This window comes from Girardinichthys multiradiatus, chromosome 15, assembly GCF_021462225.1.
Source record: "Girardinichthys multiradiatus isolate DD_20200921_A chromosome 15, DD_fGirMul_XY1, whole genome shotgun sequence".
NCBI lineage: Eukaryota > Metazoa > Chordata > Actinopteri > Cyprinodontiformes > Goodeidae > Girardinichthys > Girardinichthys multiradiatus.
In genome coordinates, this window is record NC_061808.1 from 40,091,742 (window position 1) to 40,119,663 (window position 27,922).

Sequence of the window (27,922 nt, forward strand, 5' to 3'; positions counted from 1 at the left end):
TGCACAGTTTTTGAAGGAACTCGGCTGGGAGGTTGTTCCAAACATATTGGAGAACTAACTACAGATCTGTGGATGTAGGCTTTCTCACATCCTTCTTTCTCTTCAAGTAATCCCAGACTCTCAATGATGTTGAGATCAGGGCTCTGTGGGGCCAGACCATCACTTCCAGTAATTATTATTGTTTACACTGAAGATGATTCTTAATGACTTTGGCTTTGGCTTCGCTCACTTAGCATTTTGTAAATTGATAAAAAATAAACAATAGTCATTTATATTTCGGAAAGCATTCTTTGTTTACAGCATTTTTTCACACCTGCCTAAAACGTTTGCACAGTACTGTAGATTTATATTATCTCAGACAAAGCATTTGATTGAAGGTATAAAGCATGAAACATTATGATTATTGCTTGCAATTCCAACTCCTGACTCGCTACAGGGGCGTGTGTCTGAGTGAGATGGTTCCATACCCAACCCGGAGCTGTGATGTAGACATGTAATCTGTACCATTGGTATCAAAAAGAAAACTCAACCACAGTAGCCATTGTTCAAGCCAAAGAGGGCAGTAATAAGATGGTTTTAGGTCAAATATTGCAGAATTAAAAATGTTTACAGTCAGTCATTTTCTACCACTTATTCCATAGTGGGTCACAGGGTAGCTGGTGCCTATCTCCAGCAGTCTATGGGCAAGAGGCAGGGTACACCCTGGACAGGTCGCCAGTCCATCACAGGGCAACACACAAACAACCATGCACACACCATACACCTAAGGTCAATTTAGAGTTACCAATTAACCTAACAGGTATGTCTTTGGACTGTGGGAGGAAGCTGGAGTACCCGGTGAGAACCCACGCATGCACGGGGAGAACATGCAAACTCCATGCAGAAAGACCCCCGACCGGGAATTGAACCCAGTACCTTGTTGCTGCAAGGCAACAGTGCTACCAACTGTGCCACTGTGCAGCCCAAAATGTTTACATTAAAATGTAAAAAATGCACATAACATTAAATGTGCCCGATTTATAAAGTTTATCTGCAAAAAATGTATTTGGGGTTTAATTCCACTTTAAGGGCACACATTCATTGAAAGTCATATCTTGTCACTTCAGGGGCCTCATGAATGAGCATGCATATGTACAAAAACCTTGCAGCCCAATGTTTTACGCACAACTTGGGATGTAGAGAAATGAACTCTGCATGAAAGTGAGCAGACATCCACGCAAACCTTTTCAAAACTCACCTAAATACACTGAAATATGACTTCATTCCATTTTATTTATTTAATAGAGCATTTTCATGAGTTGGTTTAAACTCGAGTGCATTGGCAGGCTTCTAGGTAATGCTTTTTATGTGACATCCTAAATAATTTTAATGATTTAAAGTAATTACACATAGTGGGTGTGGTGACAATCTCCCTGATAGAAATATGGGAGGCATATTTACATCATTATAATGATGTGGTATACATTATAATGATCAGTATTAAGTTATAATTAAGCTTAGTGCAACAGCCAGATCAACGCCGTTTGAATTTGATACACACATTGTAGAACTGGTACGAGCTCACAAACGTTTTATTGTGAGTCAGGTTTGAGTCACTGGAAAGGCAAGGCAAGTTTATTTATATAGTACATTTCAGCAGCAACACAATTCAATTGCTGTACATGCAAAAAAAGAGAAGGAGACACAATAGGAAAAGTACATTACAGGGGCATAAAGGTAATTAAATAATTAATGAACACAAATAAAGAGAATAGCAATGAATGATTAAAATGATAAGATAATATAAAAGATAAAAAATGAATGATAAAATTATTAAGAAAATGAAAGGAAAGTTGTACTGATTACTTATGTTTAGATACCACAGTCAAAGGCGACTTTAAACAAATACGTTTTTAATCTTGATTTAAAGCAACTTAGGGTTTCAACGCTTTTCCAGTTTTCTGGGAGTTTATTCCAGATTAGTGGAGCATAAGAACTAAAAGCTGCTTCTCCATGTTTGGTTCTGGTTCTGGGTATGCAGAGTAGATTTGAGCCAGAAGACCTGAGAGGTCTGGCTGGTTGATCCACTGACAACAAGTCTGTAATGTATTTTGGTGCTAAGCCATTGAGTGATTTATAGACTAACAGTAGTATTGTAAAGTCTGTTCTTTGAGATAGGGGGAGCCAACGTAAGGACATTAGAGCTGGGGTGCAATGCTCCGCTTTCTTAGTTCTAGTGAGGACGCAGGCAGCAGCGTTCTGGATCAACTGCAGCTGTCTGATCCACTTTTTAGGCAGACCTGTGAAGACACTGTTGCAGTAATCAGTTCTACTAAAGATGAACGCATGAATTAGTTTTTCAAGGTCCTGCTGAGACATTAGTCCTTTAATCCTGGAGATGTTCTTTAGGTGATAGTTGTTACTGTCTATATGTGCCTCTGAAGGTTCAGGTCTGAGTCCATCACTGCACCCAGGTTTCCAGCCTGATTGGTGGTTTCTAGCTGTATTAACAGAAGCTGTGTGCTAACTTTAAAACGCTCTTCCTTTGGTCCAAAAAATATTACTTCAGTTTTGATTCAGCTGAAGAAATGTTAGACACATCCATGCATTGATTTCTTCTAAGCATTTACCAAGCGCTTGAAGGGGTTACATCGTAATGTATAGCTGTGTGTCATCTGCATAGTTATGATAGCTTATGTTGTTTATTATAATTTGAGTTAGGGGGACCATGTATATATTGAATAGGAGGGGCCCTAAGATGGACCCTCGGGGAACGCCACATGTGACTTTTGTGTTCTGTGATGTAAAGTTTCCTACTTTAGGCAACTGTGGCTCAGTGAGAAGAGCAGTTGTCTTCAATCAGAAAGTTGTGGGTTCAATTCCAGCTTCCTCCTGCCACATGTCAATGTGCCCCTGGGCTAGGGACTTAACCTCAAATTGCCTACCTATCTGCGTATCGGTGTATGAATGTGTGTGCGTTAGTGAGTGTGATTGGGTTAATGTGGCTCTAGTGTAAAGTGCTTTGAGTGGTCAGAATGAGTGGAAAGGCGCTATACAAGTTCAGTCCATTTACCATTTATTGACACAAAAAGGTACTTGTCCTTCAAGTAGGATTTAAACCAACAAAGTGCTTTTTACACTTTAGTGAATCTTTAAACAAAGTGGCCACCCCTCCACCCTTTCTTTACTGTATGAGTTTACAAAGAAAATTGTAGTTCGGAGGGGTCAACTGTATCAGAGTGGGTGCTTCATTAAATTTATGTTATGTTTTTAACAGAAAAGTGGTTACGTTTGTGTTAAAAACATAACATCAAAATTATGGTCAATAATGAAGTCCTATGGTGGCATACCTCATTTTCATTTTAGACATAAAAAATGAATGAGACATTCTTGCAGATACATTAATACAAACATTATTAGTATTTAGTTTATTTATGTTTTTGTTTTTTTATAATTTTTTTTATCATTTCACGCAGATTACCTTAATGTGACAATGTAACAGTAACATTAATAGCAGCACAGCGCTGTACACTCATGGCTGGAGGCGGGGCTTCAGCCGTCGGCGGGTCAGTGGAAACACAACAGTTACCGTACCGAGTGGTGCAGAGCCGTGCTGGCTAAAACGAGCCAGTGGAAAAGGGTCATAAGTAAATGCATTGCAGGTTAGGTTGGGGTAATTTATCATAAAATTGTGAATGAGCTAGAAGAGTAGTTTTGTTGGCTTGTGCAGAGACTGAACCCAGAGAGGCCTGTGGTGAGTCTTGTAATAGATTTTGGACAATGGAACAGGTTGTCATGAAATCAGGTGTTTAGGCACAAGGAGAAAGTTAGCTCTATACTTAAAATGGGACTACATCGAAGAATGTACTAGTCATAATTAACACATCAAATTAAAATGTTACAAATAACTGGGTGATTACATGGTAAGTAGAAGAGAAAAGTGTGTTAGAAAATGGTGCACAGGGATATACAGGGATAACTATCTTGAGAGGACTGTCAAGAAAAATTCATTGAAGAACTGAGGCTAAAGTCAGCGCATCAAGCGCCACAATGCACAGACGAATTCAACACGTTGGCTACAAATGTTGCATTCCTTGTGTCAAATTACTTAAGAACCGGAGAGAACATCAGAAGCACCTGAGCTAAGGACGCAACAAAAGGTGATAAAAAGACTTCAGTGGTTCAAATTCCGTTTTTCAAATTAATGTAAAGTTTGCATTTATTTGGAAATCAATGTCACAATTTCACAAATCATATACAATTTATTTATATATTCTACCAATGGTGTAGAATAAGATCATTGATGTTGTTTTGAAGCCGGGCCCCATTTACCAAAAAAAGGGTTTTAAAATCACAAACTGTGTTTTCTGTGGATTCTTTTATTAGTATAAAACAAACCATTTCAGATTTGATCATCTTAAGAGTTTTAGATTTAGATAAACTATTGCGGATTAAAGGTAGTCAGAGTTATTAAATGCAGCAGAATTGCCCTTTAGCCAAGGGCCGAATCAGAAGCTTTGAATCCGATGTTAACTTCATTGTCTTCCTAAAATTCAACCATCCGGCTTGGTCACATGCATTCATGCAACAAAGACTTCCACCCCTCTTACCTGCTTTTTTAGCTTCACATCCGGCTTTAAAGTGACTTCTGTACCACATTGTGTTTGATTTCAGGGTGCAGGAAAACAGGAATCCGATCAGAAGACAAAAGAGGAAAAAAACCTCTCGAGATAAAACATGGATACTGGCTCAGACATGACTTCATCTGAAACAACTGAACCAACCGTCTGGGTTGCCTTTTAAAACGAACTCTACCATAAATGATCGCCCGTGTTTAGGTGAGCCAGCAGCTTTTTGTGCTGAACGTCCTCTACAAAACGCAGGGATGAATCTCCTCCTCCTCCTCTGCAGCAGCAGCAGCGAGTAGCATGTGTCTGCCAGACGGCACTGTCGCAAAAACAGAAAGGCTCAGAATCTGCGTTCTCCGGGTCTGCAGAGAGGAGCACCGGAAAATCCCTTTTTTTCTCCAAAATCTTTATTCAACAACTGAACGTGATACACTACTGACGTAGGTAGTGGATATTTCTTCTTTTTGGGATTATTGGCGGGTGGCATCAAATGTTAAAGTACATTATCCAGAGTATCTTGACCTAATTTATATTCTTACAAATAACCCTGTTTCCCTTAAAAATCCTATAAATACTCTATCATTTAATGTTTAACTAATATTATGTTCTAATACTAATACTATGTTCACTTTTAATGTTTCCACACCATAATTCTTGCTTTAATTTTTCTCTATTCATCCTATACTTTTCACAATGGATTACAATATGCTCTGCAGTTTCCAAATCCATTCCACAATCACATCTGCCTATGGGATGTGTACCCAATATATGTATAGTTTTATATAACCAAGTATGTCCTAATCATAATCTTGTTATGACTGCTTGTTCTTCTCGATTTTCTCCAGTTACGTCCATTTTTTTCATTACCTTCAATCTCTTTATGAGCAAGAACCCACATGAACTTAACTGTGTAAGTCTAAATAAAGTTTAATAAATTTCATATACTAAATCTATGCAGCTTTTGGATGAGAAACCCATAATCGACATCAAGGATGACAGTGAATCTGAGCAGATAAGAACTCTTTCTATTCTCTTTTGTTCTACCCACTGTAACATTGTCAGAATTGCAATCATTTCAACTGTAAAGACAGCTGAATGATCTGATGTTTTTTGTTTCAACGATACGTTTAGTTCAGAAATAAAATATGCAAATCTTGTTTTACCTGACTGTGAATCCTTAGACACAGCTGTATAAATCACAAGAAATTATCTGTATGTGTTCTCAATTCTGTGATTTAGTGCATCTATCCAATTCCTATTACCTTTAGACATCTGCATTTCTTTATGGATATCAAGATCAACATTAATATTAGGAAACAACCAATAAGGTATAACTGAATAGGACACCGCAGTGCTATATCTCTTACCTTGTAAACTCAATTCCCTACCACATTTGTTTGCTGCCCAAGCAAAACAGTCTACTTTTGCCTTTCCACTTTCCCATCACGGCTGTAAAGTTTGAACTGCTGGATGTCTTTCTGCTTATGTCCTTGCAGACTTACCCAATAATTCATCATAACTTGTTTATATCTTAAGTGCAAGGCGAACTCTCCCATTTCCACCTGTACAGCCAAATTTGGAGAAGTTTTCAAGGCCTCATAGCATAATCTCAGAGCTTGATTCTGAATTACCTCAAATTTATGAATAATTGTTTTTGCAGCTTGTTTATATACTATAGATCCATAATCCAATATTGAACATATCACAGCAATATATACCTTTTTTAGAACAGTTTTATCTGCCCCTCAATCTGATCCTGTTAAACACCTCATTATATTCACAATTTTCTTACATTTTTCCTCAATATATCTTATGTGGTCACCCCATAGAGGTTTTGAGTCAAATATAATTCCAAGAAATCTAAAGTTACTTACTTTTTCTATTTTTTCTTCATTTAAGAAAAAATAGTTTGTAGACTTCAGCTCAGCATTCAACACCATCATACCAGACATCCTCCACCAGAAGCTCACCCAGCTCAACGTCCCAGCCTCCACCTGTCAGTGGATCAACAGCTTCCTGACAGACCGACAGCAGCAGGTGAGACTGGGGAGCATCTTCTCCTGATCCAGATCAATAAGTACTGGTGTCCCCCAGGGGTGTGTTCTACCCCCACTCCTCTTCTCTCTGTACACAAATGACTGCACCTCATCGGACCCGTCCGTGAAACTCCTTAAGTTTGCAGATGACACCACTGTCATTGGACTGATCCAGGACGGTGATGAGTCTGCATACAGACAGCAGGTGGATCGGCTGGTACACTGATGTTGTCAGAAATACCTTGAACTCAACCCACTCAAGTCTGTGGAAATGGTGGTGGACCTTCGGAGAACACCACCCCCATACACCCCCTCACCATCCTCAACAACACTGTATTGGCCGTGGACCACTTCAGGTTCTTAGGAACCACCATCTCTGAGGACCTGAGATGGTCTTCACACATAGACACTGTTCGAAAGAAGGCCCAGCAGAGACTGGACTTCCTGAGGCAATTCAAGAAGTCCAACCTTCCACAGGAGCTGCTGGTCATCTTCTACACTGCCATCATTCAGTCTGTAATGTCTTCATCCATTCAGTGTGGTTTGGCTCATCCACAAAACAGGACAGGTCCAGACTGCAACAAATAATCAGGACTGCAGAGAGAATAATCCTTCCATCCAGCACTTATACAGGTCTAAGGTCAGGAAAAGAGCTGCTAAAATCTCTGCAGACCCCACACACCCTGCACATAAACTGTTCAGAGCTTTACCTTCAGGTGGCGCTACAGAGCACTGTTTGCTAAAACCAGCAGAGACAGTTTCTTCCCCCAGACTGTTTCTCTGATGAACACTTAATAGAGTACAAAACAACAGCATACAGATGTTGCAAATGCATTTTGTATTTTATCATACACTAATGTTACATTTTTTCCCCTTCTCCATAAAGCCCCATCATCAGTGAATAATAATTTTATAATATCTTGATCTACTCCAGAAAACTTTTCATTAACTTTAATCAAAAATAATAAAGGAGTTATTATACTGTTCATTTTCTACTCTATATTTATCTGATCTTGCTACTCCCATCTGTACTTGAAGAACTCTATCAAATAAAAAATGTTTAATCCAATTATATGCTCTTCCAGTTATTCCCATTTTATGTAGTTTATAAGTAATCCATCTTTCCATACCATATCATATGCTTTTTCAATATCAAAACACTACCGCTACCACCACTTCCCTATTAACTTGGGCTTTTCTAATATCTGCTTCCAAACACACAATAGGGTCTATTGTACCTCCTCCTTTTCTAAAGCCACTTTGATAAGATGACAATAATCCTCTACTTTCTACATAATATGTAGTTATCATTCTCTCCAATATCTTACCTATACATGATGTGAGTGCAATTCTTTATTCTAGAATTGCGCCGCTCAAGGTGGCAGCAGGTTGGAGTAGCTCTGTTACTTTTGATTCTGATTTATTCTTTTTTGGGAACTATTCCTCTTGTGGTGGATACAGTTGATTTTTTTTGGATGACTGTCCACTCCAGTGTCGGATGCTGTGCAGCTTGGAGGATTTTTTATGATGCATTGCCATGGCAACGGGGTTGTTTCTTACAACCGGGAGCAGCTGATTAATATCTCAAAAGCTCAAATAATACTTCAGCTACAACCCCAAATCCCTGATGAGTTGAAAAGGAGACACTGTGGATGCAGAGCAGGAGCTAGGAGAAGAGAGAGAAGGAGGAAGTTCAAACCATCTCTTCCGTCGATTTTGATGGGCAATGTGAGATCGTTGGGAAACAAGTTGGATGAACTCCGAGCCCTACAAAGGACCCAGCCAGAATACCGGGCATGCAGTATTATGTGTTTTACTGAGACGTGGCTGCAGGATCATATTCCCGACTCCAGCGTCTCTCTGCCGGGCTTTTTAACCATACGAGCAGACAGAGATTTAAAGAGGAGTGGCAAAAGTAAAGGAGGTGGACTGGCAGTACTTGTGAACAACAGATGGTGTAATCCAGGATATGTTACTGTGAAGTGTCATCTCTGCAGCCCAGATATTGAACTGTTGGCAGTACGTTTTCGTCCATATTATTTACCCAGAGAGTTCACCAGTGTTATTTTGGCAACAGTTTACGTTCCACCTTCTGCTGTTGCTGACACTGCATGTGATGCCATCAGCTCAGTTGTTGCTAAGCTACAGACACAAAACCCCAATTTCTGGTGATTTTAACCACGCTTCACTCTCTGCTACACTTCCAACGTTTCAACAGTTTGTCACCTGCTCTACCAGAGAAAACAAAACATTGGATTTGTTTTATGCAAATGTCAATGACTCATACATCTCTACAGCAAGACCTCCTCTAGGCAAATTAGATCACAATCTTGTTTTTCTCTGCTCGAGATATAAGACCCTTGTTCAGAGGCAACCTGTAATAAAGAGGACTGTGAGAAAATGGTTACAGGAAGCTGAAGTTGCTCTGCAAGGTTGCTTTGAGGCTACATACTGGGACGCACTGTGCCAGCCACATGGAGAGGACATCAATGCCATGACTGAGTGTGTAACCGACTATATAAACTTCTGTGTGGATAACATCATCCCCACCAGAACCGTGAGAGAAGAAGATCACAAGCTTCAATTAGAAGGATGATCAGACCGATGGAGGTCTGGACAGAGCCAATGAACTGAACACATTCTTCAATAGGTTCAGTTCAGAAACAAGCTCATCATCCTCCTCTCCTGCTCACAGCCAAACAGACATTCCACCTTCCTTTGACCCACAGGACCCACAGCTGTCCAGTAACACCTCAAATCTTTTATCTTCCACCTCAGCCCTAGACCCTTCTGCTTCTACATGTTTGCTTTCAACCATATCAGAAGATGTTGATGCTTCCTTTGCTTCCCCCTTCCACTTGTGTGTCTCAAGAAGTCAAGTGAAGATGCAACTGGAGAGACTGAATCGGAACAAGGCTGCAGGTCCAGATCATGTCAGCCCTAGAGTCCTGAAGGTCTGTGCAGAGCAGCTCTGTGGGATTCTGCAGCACCTCTTCTACCTCAGCCTGGCCCAGAAGAAGGTTCCGGTGTTGTGGAAGACCTCCTGTCTTGTTCCGGTACCAAAGAAAACTCACCCATCAGTCCTCAATGACTATAGACCTGTTGCCCTGACATCCCACATCATGAAGGTCCTAGAGAGACTCCTGTTGGCCCACCTGAGTAAGCAAACAATAAACCATCAGGACCCCCTTCAGTTTGCTTATCGCTGTGGAGTTGGAGCTGAAGATGCCATCATACACCTGCTTCAACAAACCCACTGTCATCTGGACAAAGCCAGCAGCACTGTGAGGATCATGTTCTTTGATTTCTCCAGTGCATTTAATACAATCCAACCTGATTTTCTTTGTCAGAAACTCCAGAAGACTCAGGTGGAGGCCTCAACAATCTCCTGGATCAAAGACTACCTGACAAACAGACCACAGTTTGTGAGACTGAAGGGTTGTGAGTCTAACCAGGTAGTCAGCAGCACAGGAGCACCACAGGGGACTGTACTCTCACCATTACTTTTCACTCTGTACACCTGACCTCCAGGACCAGACAGACTCCTGTTATCTGCAGAAATACTCGGATGATTCTGCAGTCGTGGGGTGGATCAGAGATTGACAAGAAGCTGAGTACAGGAAGGTGGTGGACCGCTTTGTGGCATGGTGTGGAAACAATCATCTCATTTTGAACGTGACTAAAACAAAGGAGATGATTGTAGATTTTAAGAGAAACAGGAATAAGTCAAAAACTATTTCTAACTTGGGAGAAGAAGTGGAGGTGGTGGAGGAGTATAAATACCTCGGTGTTCACCTGGACAACAGACTAGAATGGAGATGCAACTGTGAAGCCATCTATAAGAAGGGACAGAGCAGACTGTACTTCTTGAGGAAGCTTAGGTCCTTTGGTGTTTGCAGCAAGATGCTGCATATCTTCTATAAGTCTGTTGTGGAGAGTGTGATCTCTTCTGCCATCATCTGCTGGGGAAGCAGCATCAGAGCCAGGGACTTACAAAATCTCAACAAGCTGATAAAGAAGGCTGGCTCTGTTCTGAGGACTCCTCTGGAACCTCTGGAGATCATTGTGGAAAGACAGATTCTTCATAAAATGAAGAACATTATGGAGAACCCTGAGCATCCTCTTCATGAGACTGTCCTACAACAACAGAGTGTCTTCAGTCAGAGGCTTCTTCAGATCTGCTGTAAGACGGAGCGCTACAGGAGATCCTTCCTGTCCACAGCCATCAGCATCTACAACGGCTCTTTGAAGAAACCTTCATAATGAGCTCCAACAACATTTAATTTCCCTTTGGGATTAATAAAGTATTTTTGAATTGAATTGAATGAGCCTACTGTATAACTTGAAGGATTTGTTGGATCCTTTCCTGGTTTGATAATGGAATAATAATTGCTTCCATCCAATTACTAGGTATCCTTCCTTCTTCCAAAATTTTATTAAACAAGCCTAAAAGTTTATCTTCTATATGGTTTCCCAAATGCTTTAACATAATATAGCATATTTGATCTTTTCCTGGTGCTGTTAATCCTGATTTAAAAATTGCTCTCTTCATTTCTTGCATAGTAAATAGAACATCCATAATGTTACCTATGGTTGTTTGATTATCTAAGATTATAACGTTCGCTTGCTTTGTCTGTTCCCTCCTTTTTTTCCCTTGTTCTGTTAATTTATCCGAACTATGAATCTTTGAAAATGTGTTTGCCATTATCTCTACCTTCTTTTCAGTTGTTACAGCCACCTCTTGCTCATATTTTAAAATTGGAAATGGTTTCTCCAGCCTATTACCGCTCATTTTCTTAGTCATTCTTCATACATTATTTATAGGTATTGTTCTTCCTATTGTTTCACAAAACTCCCTCCATTTACATGCTTCTCTGCTTTTTTAATAACTTCCCTGACTTGAGCCTGAGCTCTTTTATAGTTAATTAAATTTTCAAAATGATGTGTTTTGTTTAATATTCTAAGAGCTCGATTCCTTTCTTTTACAGCTTGACCATTCTTGTGTCCACCATGGTACCGCTCTCTTTTTTTTATCTTACCCTTACTCATAGGGATTGTCATTTTTGCTGCCTTTAGTATAATTTCCCTAATTTTTCTATCAACATACTCTATATCTAAATTTATATTTACTTCCTCACTATGTCTTTCACATAAATATTTAAAATCATCCCACTTAGCTTTATCAAATACCCAACCTTCCTGCCTTTCCTCCACTTCTATCTCTCTACCAATTGTAGTTTCCTGCTTTACCTCCCACCCACTCATTCCAGCTAAATCTCTTGATACCAGAGTTAAATCTATGTTCACACAGTTTCCTGTGTGAACATCTATTCTTGTCCCTCTCCCATCATTCATACACCAAGTGATTGTCCTCCAAAAGTTGTTCTTTTATATCTCCATTTAAATGTTCTTTCTCCATTCCATAAATTGCTATGAGCATTAAAGTCCCCACACCAAATAATTTTATTTATTTTCTTTGCCTGTATTCCCTTCAGTTTGTCTAGGTCTAATCTTTCACATGGATTATAGTAATTTATTATTATAGTGGTTCTGCATTAATCCAAATCTCCACTGCAATAAACTCATCCTCCTTCCCTCTCTTAATCACTCTATAAGACAAGTCCTCCTTAATAAAAGTGGCACAGCCACCTCCATTACCATTCTCTCAACCACATCTTATAGTAATATAATTCACAATTCTAAAATCTAATTGATTTTTTTAACCAAGACTCTTGTATACATATACATATATATTTGCCTGGTGTCGTCACCAATCAACCCTTAGTCCAAGCCTCAGGTAGTGGTCCTCCACCAACTTAAACCATGACAAATAGGAACACAGGTCCCATATATATCAGTAATATTTTTTTAAATAACTCCTTAAATACTATTAATAATGAAACGTTTTATATTTTTGGGGAAACAGACCACTTGACAAATTTAGAAAAAGCTTTCCATAATCGACTGATCCCCATTAAAAGCTTGCGAATGTTTTCCTCAGTCAAAATCATTGAAAAGAATTAAATTGAATTTAGCCTAAATAATATTATAAATAAATTCACTATCATTTAAATTACAATTGCCAATTTTTAGGTTTGGTAACATTGGTTTGACATCAGAATATAACATAATGTCATAGATTAGCTATTAGCTTATGATTAGCTATCAATAAATCAGTTGCAAACCATACATCATCTCAAACCAGATTATTTCAAATAATGACTTTCTGTTCACTGTTATAGTCATATTGAAACAAGCGTTGTGCCAGTTAGGTCCCACCATTGATTCAATGTCTAAGGCTTCAGAACCACTTTTATCGGTCTTTTACTGATTGTGATATTCTAGTATAGCGTTTTTCCATAGGAATTGAAAAATGACAGAGTTGTTTTTTTTCCTATTTTGTGGGGTTGTCAGGATGTGAGATTTTGGACTTTGCTTGTGGTTTGGTGTTTTTGTTTTACTAGATGCTCTTGTTTTAAGTTTTGTATTCTTGTTCATCACTTTGTGTTCTGACAATTCTGGTTTCCTTTTGCCTCCCTGTCTGTTCTCCTCTCATCATTAGTTTTCCTCTTTTAGTTGTTAATTACTCAGTTTCTGTTCCCTTTACATTCATTGTCCCTCTTAGCTCTGTTTCTTCTGTTTATCTTTATTCTCCAATTCCTCCTTTAACAGGTTAGCTTTAGTTACTGTTTACTTTTATTCTAGTCATCCTCTGATTACCTGTCCTATTGTTTCTTGTCCACCTTTGTCTGTATTTAAGTTTGCCTTCGTCCTTTGTTCCACGTGGTGTCGTTATGTCTCTTTGGTTTTTCTTTGGGGGGTGCTTTCTGTCATAATTCTATTTTTGGGGTGGACCAAAAGGCAGACAAGCACGGAGAAAAGCAGAGAGGTGGTCGAAAACTCCTTTAATTTAAAGCGAGTCAACTTACATGCAAGCAAGGTTCTGGATGACAGGATAATCCTGATTACAAGGCATCTTCAAAACAGAACTTAACAGGATCCGCAGCAAGAACAAAATCCAAAGAGACATAACGACACCGCGTGGAACAAAGGACGAATGCAAACTTAAATACAGACAAAGGTGGACAAGAAACAATAGGACAGGTAATCAGAGAAACAGGGATCAGGTGACACGAGGAGGCTGGGAGGCAGAGGGAGCAGGTGAAACAGATTAACCAATAAGGAGAAACACAGACCTAAGCAGAACAGGAGAAAAGATGACTAGAATAAAAGTAAACAGTAACTAAAGCTAACCTGTTAATGGAGGAATTGGAGAATAAAGATAAACAGAAGAAACAGAGCTAAGAGGGACAATGAATGTAAAGGGAACAGAAACTGAGTAATTAACAACTAAAAGAGGAAAACTAATGATGAGAGGAGAACAGACAGGGAGGCAAAAGGAAACCAGAATTGTCAGAACACAAAGTGATGAACAAGAATACAAAAACTTAAAACAAGAGCATCTAGTAAAACTTAAACACCAAACCACAAGCAAAGTCCAAAATCTCACATCCTGACAGGGGAGAGAAAAAAAAGAGATTGATATAGGTAAATTAGCTTAAATACACCTTCAGCTTTAGAAAAGACACCTCTACCAAAAAATGTAATGTCTCTGGTTAGATTTCACACTTTGAAATAACATTTATTAGATTGTTTGAAATTAACCAGTAATCTATCATAGAGCACTGGCCATTGTTTGAAGCTACAGTTGAATTTTTCATTCTCCAGGAATTAGTCAGGCTGCTTTCTTTGATCAAAATGAGAATATTATCAACCAGATTGTGACATATTACCACAAATGAATGAAATGACCAAATTGAAATCTCCCAAGCACAACTTCCATTGTTTTAGTTTCTCACATAAAAAGTAAGTTGTAAGTAAGAAGCTTTTTTTCTGAGTTCTGTTATTGTAGCCATATATGCATTGATAGATCAAATTTAAACCATGAATTTGCGAAACCAACATTAGTCAGTGACCATCCAAGTCAGTTTACAGTCAATAACATTACCCAGAAACCATTTGAACAAAATCATCACACCAGCTAAATCATATATTCAATGACTAAAGAAAACTGAATTTCCCCAAAATGTTTTCCAGAACATTGTGCCCTCCTAGTGTTCTAAGAAATAAAAACTAGTATAAATAAATAAAACACGTCTATAGACTTTTGACCAAAGAAAAATTTGAGGACATGCAGAAACAAGCAGATGTGTTCCTTGTATGAAAAAAATCAAGTAGTGCATTAGCCTTTAATAATCAGGGATCATATGATGCTTATGTTGAATTAACATCAACATACCTGATTGATGGAGCAATTAAACATAACGTTCTCATACTGCTTCTCCATCCAACAGCCACCACACGATAGATGAATGACCAGAAGAAAGCAAAAAAATGTGATATGTGTCAAATAGAGTCGAATAAAAGCAACCTGATTCCCAAATCATCCGTGTCTGTGTGTGCATTTTACCCTTTCATAGAGACATCAATACAAGAAATATACATAAAAATGCTAAACAAACAAACACATTGTTATTATAATACTGAATTAATATAAAATAAAAACATAATTAACTGGTGATTACACAGTGGTCAAGTCATCATCCTCATCAGACTCATTAGTGTTAAAGTCATCAGTGTCATCTAAGCCTTCTGAAAGGCATTATTCCTCAGCCAGGAAGGGCATCTGATAAGGCTTGGGAGAATTTTATTTAAACAAGAGTGTGGTAATCAATGTATTGATCAGGTTATGCAGAGTGGCCAGCATAATCCAGCAGTTTGTTGTTTGAATGGATTTGTGTGATCAGTTCTGGCAAACCGTGAAAACATTCTGGAAGCAGTGCCTTGTAAATTCTGTCCATCATTAGTAAAGACACTATTGCCTGGTTTCCTGCAGGGAGGAACCGGCTGGAGGAAGAAGAAAGTCACAATTTTTCAGGGGAAATGGTAGCTTATGGCCAATGAAGGTCTGTGTGTGTCCTGAGATCTACACTTTAGTTACATAATGTTAAGGATGTTTTAAATGACAAGAGCAAATCTCACGAAAAGTTATTAAAATGCCAAAGACTAGAGATCGCATCGAGAAATAAATGTGTTTCCAAAGCACAATAAAATGAAAGAAACGATTTATAACAAATATTGTTCATATCTAAAACATATGAATGGAACTTCTGTGGGCATGATTTACTGCTGTCAACTATTTGAGTCTGAATCAGCTCTTATCTATTCATTTATTGTAATTGACTATAAACTACATTTTTTAGAGTAGATTTTGTAAAAAACTGGAAGTAGTGTTGTTGATAAGCATAGCAACTCAAAAAGAAAATTGATAAGATTCCCATCATAAGGCTGATCTCCTAATTCAGCTCAATTCAGTTCATTTATATAGTGCCAAATTCAACACATGTTGTCTCAATGCACTTTACAAAGTCATTTCAAAGGAATCATACAGATTCCAAGTCATGTACACAATTTATAACAAAGCTGTTGTTCATTTAACGTGTTGTTTCTCATTCCAATAATTGAAAACAATTATTTCCATAAGTAAACTAAGTTATGTTTATGGTTAAATTGATTTTTGTACTTTACTATAATGTAAACTTACAGCAGGTTGTCAAACTGACATTTTTCATTTTGATCTATAAATGTTTTTTTTATCTAGCCTAGTGTTAGTGATATACTCCTGGTTTTTTTGCTTCAACCGCTGCATGATATCTGAAAAAATGCATGCAGAAGGCCCTCAGTGTTTGAGAAAGAATCATGGACAATCATTGTGTTGTCTAAAATAATCAGTCCTTTAGTTTGATTTTTGTGCTTATTTATTAACACGTGCATCATGTTCTGGCTGCCATATCTGTCTCATCTCCTCTTGTTCTCTGATCCTGCTCTCGTGATAGACCAGTAACATCAGCTATACCACATTTTCCTTCTTGTTTAGAACACAATTTGTTGGTGATGTTCTAAATCTTAGGATTAGAACATAACCTTTTGCAACACAAAACTTTCCTTCTAAATAAATCTAAAAACAATTCACATTGTTCCATAACTTCCCAAATCAAACAAAAACATCCCTTTTTTTTCTTTTACACTGACACAAAACTTAAGATATTAAAACATTCATTTCCCTTTTACATTAACAATTACAGTATCCTGGTAGTGATGCCTTCAGACACAGGTGTGTCAGATTCAAGTGAGCTCTCGACTGCTGGAGCGGTCTCAGCAATCGGCACATTCTCTGCCCCTGTGTTATTGGTCTGTGCGTTGTGTTCCAGTGGATGCTTAAAAACATCAAAGTCCCTCACCTCAGGTGTGTGGCAAAGATGTTTGACATTTCTGATCTTCCTGGATCTTTCCTCTGTGTGGACCAGCTCAAAGGCATTATTGACAGTGTTTCTTAGTATCCCATGGTGAATCCAGCTTTCCAGTCTCCATACTTGCGAATGTAGACTACAGGTCCTTCTCAAAATATTAGCATATTGTGATAAAGTTCATTATTTTCCATAATGTAATGATGAAAATTGAACATTCATATATTTTAGATTCATTGCACACTAACTGAAATATTTCAGGTCTTTTATTGTCTTAATACGGATGATTGTGGCATACAGCTCATGAAAACCCAAAATTCCTATCTCACAAAATTAGCATATTTCATCCGACCAATAAAAGAAAAGTGTTTTTAATACAAGAAACGTCAACCTTCAAATAATCATGTACAGTTATGTACTCAATACTTGGTCAGGAATCCTTTGGCAGAAATGACTGCTTCAATGCGGCGTGGCATGGAGGCAATCAGCCTGTGGCACTGCTGAGGTCTTATGGAGGCCCAGGATGCTTCGATAGCGGCCTTTAGCTCATCCAGAGTGTTGGGTCTTGAGTCTCTCAACGTTCTCTTCACAATATCCCACAGATTCTCTATGGGGTTCAGGTCAGGAGAGTTGGCAGGCCAATTGAGCACAGTGATACCATGGTACTCGTACTCGTACTCGTCGTCTTCCGCTTTATCTGGGACCGGGTTGCGGGGGCAGCAGACTCAACAGAGACGCCCAGACGTCCCTCTCTCCAGACACCTCCTCCAGTTCCTCCAGGGGGAGCCCAAGGCGTTCCCAGGCCAGCCGAGAGACATAGTCCCTCCAGCGTGTCCTGGGCCGTCCCCTGGGCCTCCTCCCGGTGGGACGTGCCTGGAACACCTCCCAAGGAAGGCGTCCAGGAGGCATCCGGTATAGATGCCCGAGCCACCTCAACTGGCTCCTCTCGATGTGGAGGAGCAGCGGCTCTACTCCGAGCCCCTCCCGGATGGCCGAGCTCCTCACCCTATCTCTAAGGGAGTGCCCGGCCACCCTACGGAGGAAGCTCATTTCAGCCGCTTGTATCCGGGATCTCGTTCTTTCGGTCATGACCCAAAGTTCATGGCCATAAGTGAGGGTAGGAACGTACACCGACCAGTAAATTGAGAGCTTTGCTTTTCGGCTCAGCTCTCTCTTCACCACAACGGACCGGCACAGCGCCCCCATTACTGTGGCAGCCGCACCGATCCGTCTGTCGATCTCCCGCTCCATTCTTCCCTCACTCGTGAACAAGACCCCGAGATACTTAAACTCCTCCACTTGAGGCAGGAACTCCCCTCCAACCTGAAGAGGACAAGCCACCCTTTTCCGGTCGAGTACCATGGCCTCGGACTTGGAGGAGCTGATCCTCATCCCAGCCGCTTCACACTCGGCTGCGAACCGCCACAGCGCATGCTGTAGGTCTTGGCTAGAGGGGGCCAGCAGGACCACGTCATCCGCAAAAAGAAGAGACAAAATCCACTGGTCCCCAAACCCGACCCCCTCCGGCCCTTGGCTGCGTCTAGAAATCCTGTCCATAAAAGTTATGAACAGGACCGGCGACAAAGGGCAGCCCTGCCGGAGTCCAACATGCACTGGGAACAGGTCCGACTTAGTGCCGGCAATGCGGACCAAACTCCTGCTCCGTTCGTACAGGGACCGGATGGCCCCTAGTAAAGGGCCCCCGATTCCATACTCCTGGAGCACCCCCCACAGGTGGCAGACTGGGGTGGGGGTCCCCCTTCTTATGAAGGGGGGACCACCACCCCAGTCTGCCAGTCCAGAGGCACTGTCCCCGACCGCCACGCAATGTTGAAGAGACGTGTCAACCATGACAGCCCTAGAACATCCAGAGACTTGAGGTACTCAGGGCGGATCTCATCCACCCCCGAAGCCCTGCCACCGCTGAGCTTTTTAACCACCTCGGTGACTTCAGCCTGGGTGATGAAAGAGTTCGACCCCGAGTCCCCAGCCTCTGTTTCCACCACGGAATGCGTGATGGCAGGATTGAGGAGATCCTCGAAGTACTCCTTCCACCGCCCGATAATGTCCTCAGTCGAGGTCAGCAGTCCCCCGCCCCCACTATAAACAGTGTTGGCGAAGCACTGCTTTCCCCTCCCGAGGCGACGGTCGGTTTGCCAGAATCGCTTCGAGGCCAACCGGTAGTCCTTCTCCATGGCCTCACCGAACTCCTCCCAGGCCCGTGTTTTTGCCTCTGCCACAGCCCGGGCCGCAGCACGCTTGGCCTCACGGTACCCGTCAGACGCCTCAGGAGTCCCACAAGCCAACCACAGCCGATAGGACTCCTTCTTCAGCTTAACAGCATCCCTTACTGCCGGTGTCCACCACCGGGTTCTGGGATTGCCGCCGCGACAGGCACCGCAGACCTTACGGCCACAGCTACAGGCAGCAGCATCGACAATAGATGCGGAGAACATGGTCCACTCGGACTCTATGTCTCCAACATCACCCGGGATCTGGTCGAAGCTCTCCCGGAGGTGGGAGTTGAATACATCCCTGGCCGAGGGCTCCGCCAGACGTTCCCAGCAGACCCTCACTATGTGCTTGGGCCTGCCAAGTCTGACTGGCTTTCTCCTCCTCCAGCGGATCCAACTCACCACCAGGTTGTGATCAGTGGACAGCTCAGCCCCTCTCTTCACCCGAGTGTCCAAAACATGCGGCCGAAGATCTGATGATACGACAACAAAGTCGATCATCGACCTCCTGCCTAGGGTGTCCTGGTGCCAAGTCCACTGATGGACACACTTATGTTTGAACATGGTGTTCGTTATGGACAAACCGTGACTAGCACAGAAGTCCAATAACAAAACACCACTCGGATTCAGATCGGGGAGGCCATTCCTCCCGATCACGCCTCTCCAGGTGTCACTGTCGTTCCCCACGTGGGCGTTGAAGTCCCCCAGCAGAATAATGGAGTCCCCGGGAGGGGCACTATCCAGCACCCCCGACAGAGACGCCAAGAAGGCCGGGTACTCCGCACTGCCACTCGGCCCGTAGTCTGAAATGATAGTCAGAGACCTCTCCCCAACCCGAAGGCGCAGGGATACGACCCTCTCATCCACTGGGGTAAACCCCAACACGAGACGGCTGAGCTGGGGGGCAACAAGCAAACCCACACCAGCCCGCCACCTCTCCCCGTGGGCCACTCCAGAGTAGAACAGAGTCCAACCCCTCTCAAGGAGATGGGTTCCAGAGCCCACGCTGTGCGTGGAGGCAAGCCCGACTATTTCTAGTCGATATCTCTCGACCTCCCGCACAAGCTCAGGCTCCTTCCCCCCCAGCGAGGTGACATTCCACGTCCCTAGAGCCAGCCTAAGCATCTGGGGATCGGGCCGCTGAGGTCTCCACCTTCGTCCGCCACCAAATCCTCTTTGCACCGGTCCCTCACGGTTCCCCCTGCAGGTGGTGGGCCCACTGGGGGATGGCCTCGCATCTCTCGTTCGGGCTTGGCCCGGCCGGGTCCCGCGAGGAGTAACCCGGCCACCAGGCGCTCTCCGGCGAGTCCCGACCCCAGGCCTGGCTCCAGGGTGGGACCCCGGCTCCGCCGTACCGGGCGACGTCACGTGCCTCGATATTTTTTTCTTCATGAGGGATTCTTGAACCACTCTTTGTCTGACCCATCACCTAGAGCCTGTTTGCCATGGGAGACCCTACCAGGGGCATTTAGGCCCCAGACAACATAGCCTCTAGGATCATTTGAGCACTCAAACCCCTCCACCACGTTAAGGTGATGGTTCAAGGAGGGGTGATACCATGGTCAGTAAACCATTTACCAGTGGTGCCAGGTCATGCTGAAAAATGAAATCTTCATTACCATAAAGCTTTTCAGCAGATGGAAGCATGAAGTGCTCCAAAATCTCCTGATAGCTAGCTGCATTGACCCTGCCCTTGATAAAACACAGTGGACCAACACCAGCAGCTGACACGGCACCCCAGACCATCACTGACTGTGGGTACTTGACACTGGACTTCTGGCATTTTGGCATTTCCTTCTCTCCAGTCTTCCTCCAGACTCTGGCACCTTGATTTCCGAATGACATGCAGAATTTGCTTTCATCTGAAAAAAGTACTTTGGACCACTGAGCAACAGTCCAGTGCTGCTTCTCTGTAGCCCAGGTCAGGCGCTTCTGCCGCTGTTTCTGGTTCAAAAGTGGCTTGACCTGGGGAATGCGGCACCTGTAGCCCATTTCCTGCACACGCCTGTGCACGGTGGCTCTGGATGTTTCTACTCCAGACTCAGTCCACTGCTTCCGCAGGTCCCCCAAGGTCTGGAATCGGCCCTTCTCCACAATCTTCCTCAGGGTCCGGTCACCTCTTCTCGTTGTGCAGCGTTTTCTGCCACACTTTTTCCTTCCCACAGACTTCCCACTGAGGTGCCTTGATACAGCACTCTGGGAACAGCCTATTCGTTCAGAAATTTCTTTCTGTGTCTTACCCTCTTGCTTGAGGGTGTCAATAGTGGCCTTCTGGACAGCAGTCAGGTCGGCAGTCTTACCCATGATTGGGGTTTTGAGTGATGAACCAGGCTGGGAGTTTTAAAGGCCTCAGGAATCTTTTGCAGGTGTTTAGAGTTAACTCGTTGATTCAGATGATTAGGTTCATAGCTCGTTTAGAGACCCTTTTAATGATATGCTAATTTTGTGAGATAGGAATTTTGGGTTTTCATGAGCTGTATGCCAAAATCATCTGTATTAAGACAATAAAAGACCTGAAATATCTCAGTTAGTGTGCAATGAATCTAAAATATATGAATGTTAAATTTTCATCATGACATTATGGAAAATAATGAACCTTATCACAATATGCTAATATTTTGAGAAGGACCTGTACATCACCAACCTTAAAGTTGAGCTCATTTACTCTGCTGGTTTGGTTAGGATACTGTTTCATTTTAGCTTTGTATTCCTCGTGATGGTTTCTGAAATCTGTTGTTTTCTCCTTTTCTGTTGGAGTTTTACATTTGTGAAAAAGCCCTACAGGTCAAGACCCAACAGTACCACCTTTTGGAGAAAGATTAATACTGTTTGAACTAATCATGCCCAACCACACTGACAAGCAGCAGACTATAGAGCAAGCAGACTGTGTGAAGCTGCATAGACTTTCGGCGTGTTTCCCTAATTGGGCCATTCTACCGAATTGGTGCAAACTGCTGTCCCAAAAACAAAAAAACTAATTTATAAAACATTTAGGTATGCAAATTTTAAATGTTTACTAAGATCCTGCAATTATCTATTGAACCCAAAAACACGTTTAAGTTATCAGTATGCTTAATATATATAAAAATCATCATTTATAGGGTACTTTACATTGGAAGGTGGCTGTCCCCAACCCCAATTCCTAAATTTCAATTCATGAAAATGATAGTGAAATAATTTTTATAATTTGGACATGATTGTATCGGTAGTGACAAAATGGAAACTCCTCCCTCTGTTTGTGGATGCTCCACTTTACTTAGCTTTACCTTTACCTGTTGTGTATGAACACCACTATATTTTTGAGTGCACACACAGAACAGTCATCAAGGAATGTGAAGAGATGTTTGCTGAAATTGACAAAAAGTGTATTGAATTACAAATGAAGACTGCGCCTTTAAGTCAGCATGTTCCATTAGTTCCATTGGTCAGGCTCAGATTGACACTTGTTTTTGCAACTGCTTTCTAATTACTGACTTCCTAAAATTTGTCAGTGGTTAACTTATAGGGAGAGACACAGTAGGTATGGAGCTAAATTGGGGCCATAAAGTTTGTTCAAAAGAAAAACATTTGAACCTGAAAAATTATTTTGAACCTCCCCACAAAACAATTTGAAAACTGGAGAAAAGTTCAAAACTACTTTTCAGATTCAAGTTCTTTTTTTGGACTTGCAGATTTGTTTTTCGGCTTCAAACTTTTGGCCCTGTTTTGGCGTGGGGGGCGGGGCCTCAGATCACGGGGTTGTGGAATCATGACTGACAGCTCAACACAGCTGCTGAACAACATATTACCAGCTGTTGCATTCAGAGACCGTGGGAACTGGAAATATCTGTAATACATCACTGATATTCTATATATATGTGATTGGTTTTGAAAGATAACATGCTTCACCGATAGAAGCAGCTTACGTGAATACACGATACACATCTCAGAGGAGAAAACATGATCTTGACAGATTTGCACAGCATTTTAAGTCCGTGTTGGAGATTTCCCATGCTCTCAATATAAAGCAAAAGAACCACCAGACTGAGCAGCGGGAATGAAACCAGATGCAAAACGAGTCGGTATTTTCCGAATATCCTTGCATAATTAAACCTGGACTTGTTTTCACATGGACTGGACTCGGGTTTCGGTTTCTGGTGCATTTTGGATTAAAACGTGTTTGGTCTTCATTTAGTGACTCACAGCCAGGGGCAAACTGGCATACGGGGCAACCGGGGAAATCCCTGGTGGACCGCTGGCTTAGGCATTTCTTATTTTGTGAATGTTTAGTTTTTAATAACCACCTTTCACAGACGCAGAGCGAGCGCGACACCAAGTACGCAAGAGGCGACAGTTCCTGGGGTGCTGATATTTTGCTGGACCATTGTGCCCTAAACTATGCCATATGAACCTGTTAAGGATAACTTTTATTTATATGAATCATAGCGGTTTTTCCCATATGAAAAGGAATATGTTGTTCAGTCGCTGTGTTGAGCTGTCATTCAGGATTCCGCACCCCTGTGATCTGAGGCCCCGCCCCCCACGCCAAAACAAGGCCAGAAGTTTGAAGCAGAAAAAAAATAATCCGCAAGTTCGAAGAAAAAAAAACTTGAATCTGAAAAGTAGTTTTGAACTTTTTTTTTTTCCAGTTTCACATCTGTTTTTTTACAGTTGCAAAACTTTTTTTTCCAGTTTTCAAATTTTTTTGGGGGAGGTTCAAAATAATTTTTCAGGTTCAAATGTTTTTCTTTTGAACAAACCTTTATTTTTCAGGTAAGAATTTTTTTCGTTTGAGCGAACTTTATGGCCCCAATTTAGCTCCATAAGTATGTCAAATAACCAGAGCAGAGCAAAAATAGGAGCAGAGAGACTGAGGGAGAACAGAAAATGTTTGAGGGATGACCCTGTGAAGTACGAAGAGTTCTCGAGATGGATAAACTTTATCAGTTTATTATTTTACTTAGCTCCCCTGCACATGGCCCGTTCTGGGGTGGCCGGGCTCTGGCACCCTGTGGTTTGGTCTGGCGTCCCTGGCGGCCCCGCGCCGTTCCGGACCCTTTGTGGGGCTGCCTTGAGACGACATTGTTGTAAATAAGCGCTATATAAATAAATAAGCTGAAACTATCTCTGTAGTTACACTGCTATAGACTTAGGCTGCTGGAGGACATAATGACCACTTTCTGGCTCAGACTGGCTCAGAGTTTATCTGTTCTTTCTTTCTAGATGAAACAACTGAAGGAGCTACCTCCATTAATATTTACTTCTCCTTCCCATAGAAAGTACTCCTGGATCAGTGCTTCTTTGTTCTCTTTGTGTCTCTGCTCTGTTCTCTCAAACCCCCAGTCGGTCGTGGCAGATGGCTGCTCACACTGAGCCTGGTTCTGGTTCTGCTGGAGGTTTCTTCCTGTTAAAAAAGTTTTTATCCAATTTGAATAAATAACTGAATCTGACTGCACTGTTCAATGGTTACGATTAATTGGAATGTATGAACCTGACTGTTGTGAAGAGCCTTGAGACGACATGTGTTGTGAATTGGCTCTATATATATAAACTGCACTGAAACTGAACTGAATTAAAAAAGGAAAGAGAAAGAAATAAAAAACGAAGGGAAGAGGGAAAGTTGAAGAGTGTCACTGAATTATCTGCAAGGGTGCAAAGACAGAAAAGAAAGGAATGGAGGACAAGACAGAAAAAACACAGGATGATGAAAAGACAAAGAAGTAGCTGTTTGCAGGGACACGCCACCAAGCACCTTCAGTGAGAGTGAGGGGGAAAAAAGGGACCAAAAGAACAACAATCAGCAAATACATAAAATTAAAGAAATTGGAGGAGAAGATACCAGAAATGTAGAGGAATAAAGAAATATATATAAAGCAATATCAAAGACAAGGCAGAAGATAACCTCAGAATAGTTTAAATCCCCAAGATCGAAAACACAGATGGACACACAGAAGTAGAGATTTCCTAAACATGTGATAAAGACCCTACTTTTTCACAACAAACTCATGCATCAAATTAAAAAAAATACAAGTCTGTGAGCTACAAAGGCAAACATTCATTTAGAACATCTCTCACAACTGGGATACTGAGGAAGTACAAACTTGTCTCTACAATGAGAAAATGTGTTGGTGTCTCCCACAAAGTGTTCAACAAGACTGAAAACCACCCATGTCTTACCTTCACCTATCAGAAAAATCACAAGCAAAAAAACATGGACATAGTCAAAACATTTCTGAGTTGAAATGACAATAGTCGGATATCAACAGGGAAGAAGGAAACAATCACAATATTTAAAACAAAGAAACAAAAGAGGTTTCTGTCTGACACAATGCTGAATTTGTATCAGAAACTGATGCTCGAGATGCCTCATCTGAAGCTATCCTATTCGCTTTTGGATTAAGCCATTTTGGATTGTTGCTACAAACATCAGTAACAGGGAGACATGTGTTTGCAAAGTGCATGACAATGCCAAAATGAAAGCAGAGAGGCTTAAACAGCTTGGCATCATTAACTCACAGAGTGTGAACAAAGTGGCAGAGGAGTTGTGCTGTGACACACAGGTTAAGGCTTGTATGTACAGAGAATGTAGCTCACACATAGCGAAAAGACTTCAGGAGCAGGGGTCACATGGTGGTACCTGTTGCTCACAAAAAAAGAAGACTATGAAAAAGAAAAGGATGCTAAAAGAGAGACAATCACTGTGACAAAAACCATTAAACAGAGATGTGAGGCTAGCGCAGAGCACCTACTGGAAGATTTTGAAAAATAAATGAAAGAGAAGGTATGCAAGCACCTCTTCAATATCCAACAACAATAAACACAGCTGCAGTCTTTGCACAGATCTCAGAAAGAAGACGAGGCTATTCTTTACATTGAGTACACAGAAAATTGGAAGTGCAAATATTCAAAGGACGTACATCAAGTCCATTTTGAAGCATCTGTCCGAGCTACCGCACCCTGTTGGCAGTCAGACGGCTCGGAGCTCCACCGGTCCTTTAGAACCCCGGAAACAGTCACTCACTCTATCTAAAGACTGTTAAAGGAACGACAGTTTCTAACTTTTAGCTCCTTTAATCTAAATTAAGGCAGAGGAATGATTAGAGAGATCAGCGCTGAGGCTCCCGTCTCAGACCGTCGCCGTCTGTTAGAGGATGACGAAGAGCCTCGATAGAAGGTCACATATAGTTTTATATCTGGCACTCCAATGCAATGGATGTACCCTCCCTCAGTGATTATCAGTAGACTGTGTCACCATTGTGGTGTCTATCTGGTAGGTTGTGTAGTAGCAGGTGTCCATACTTAATCTAAGTGTGCTGTAGTTTTCTAATCAACCCAGTTATACCAGCTGCTCCACCATCAAACCCAGTGCCCCAGTTTCAAGTCATTTATGACAATCCTTGGGCCATTTATCCTTGTACTGTATGTTTATGAGCTTCTTATCCTATTGTAACAGAAGGGAAACATTAGAACTTATACTTTATATCATTATGGTATAAATGGGAAAAACAGCAATGAGCATATTAATAAAGGTTATTCCTAACAACCCCCCTGATGAGGTGTCATTTAATGGCACCTCACTAATTTAGATCAGTTAACCACCTAGGCACTGGGTAGTGGACCACCTGCAACTGGGTACCCACCCCCGAAACAATCATTCAACCCTGTATGTGTGTGTTAAATGTACAGGTCCTTCTCAAAATATTAGCATATTGTGATAAAGTTCATTATTTTCCATAATGTCATGATGAAAATTTAACATTCATATATTTTAGATTCATTGCACACTAACTGAAATATTTCAGGTCTTTTATTGTCTTAATATGGATGATTTTGGCATCCAGCTCATGAAAACCCAAAATTCCTATCTCACAAAATTAGCATATCATTAAAAGGGTCTCTAAACGAGCTATGAACCTAATCATCTGAATCAACGAGTTAACTCTAAACACCTGCAAAAGATTCCTGAGGCCTTTAAAACTCCCAGCCTGGTTCATCACTCAAAACCCCAATCATGGATAAGACTGCTGACCTGACTGCTGTCCAGAAGGCCACTATTGACACCCTCAAGCAAGAGGGTAAGATACAGAAAGAAATTTCTGAACGAATAGGCTGTTCCCAGAGTGCTGTATCAAGGCACCTCAGTGGGAAGTCTGTGGGAAGGAAAAAGTGTGGCAGAAAACGCTGCACAACGAGAAGAGGTGACCGGACCCTGAGGAAGATTGTGGAGAAGGGCCGATTCCAGACCTTGGGGGACCTGCGGAAGCAGTGGACTGAGTCTGGAGTAGAAACATCCAGAGCCACCGTGCACAGGCGTGTGCAGGAAATGGGCTACAGGTGCCGCATTCCCCAGGTCAAGCCACTTTTGAACCAGAAACAGTGGCAGAAGCGCCTGACCTGGGCTACAGAGAAGCAGCACTGGACTGTTGCTCAGTGGTCCAAAGTACTTTTTTCGGATGAAAGCAAATTCTGCATGTCATTCGGAAATCAAGGTGCCAGAGTCTGGAGGAAGACTGGGGAGAAGGAAATGCCAAAATGCCAGAAGTCCAGTGACAAGTACCCACAGTCAGTGATGGTCTGGGGTGCCGTGTCAGCTGCTGGTGTTGGTCCACTGTGTTTTATCAAGGGCAGGGTCAATGCAGCTAGCTATCAGGAGATTTTGGAGCACTTCATGCTTCCATCTGCTGAAAAGCTTTATGGAGATGAAGATTTCATTTTTCAGCACGACCTGGCACCTGCTCACAGTGCCAAAACCACTGGTA

General features: G+C 41.7%; 1 protein-coding gene across 5 annotated transcripts in view; it reads right to left on the bottom strand.

Moving 5' to 3' along the window:
• Positions 1–4,884, bottom strand: part of cep85l (centrosomal protein 85, like) — a 69,250-nt gene extending 64,366 nt beyond the window's left edge. The window contains exon 1 of one of the 5 annotated variants that reach the window (XM_047388656.1): positions 4,590–4,884. In XM_047388656.1, the coding sequence (XP_047244612.1) occupies positions 4,590–4,638 (49 nt within the window). In that variant the 5' untranslated portion in view covers positions 4,639–4,884. The remainder of the gene's footprint in view (positions 1–4,589) is intronic. The other 4 variants (XM_047388654.1, XM_047388653.1, XM_047388655.1 and 1 more) reach the window with 4 other exon arrangements.
• Between the last annotated feature and the right edge of the window lie 23,038 nt (positions 4,885–27,922).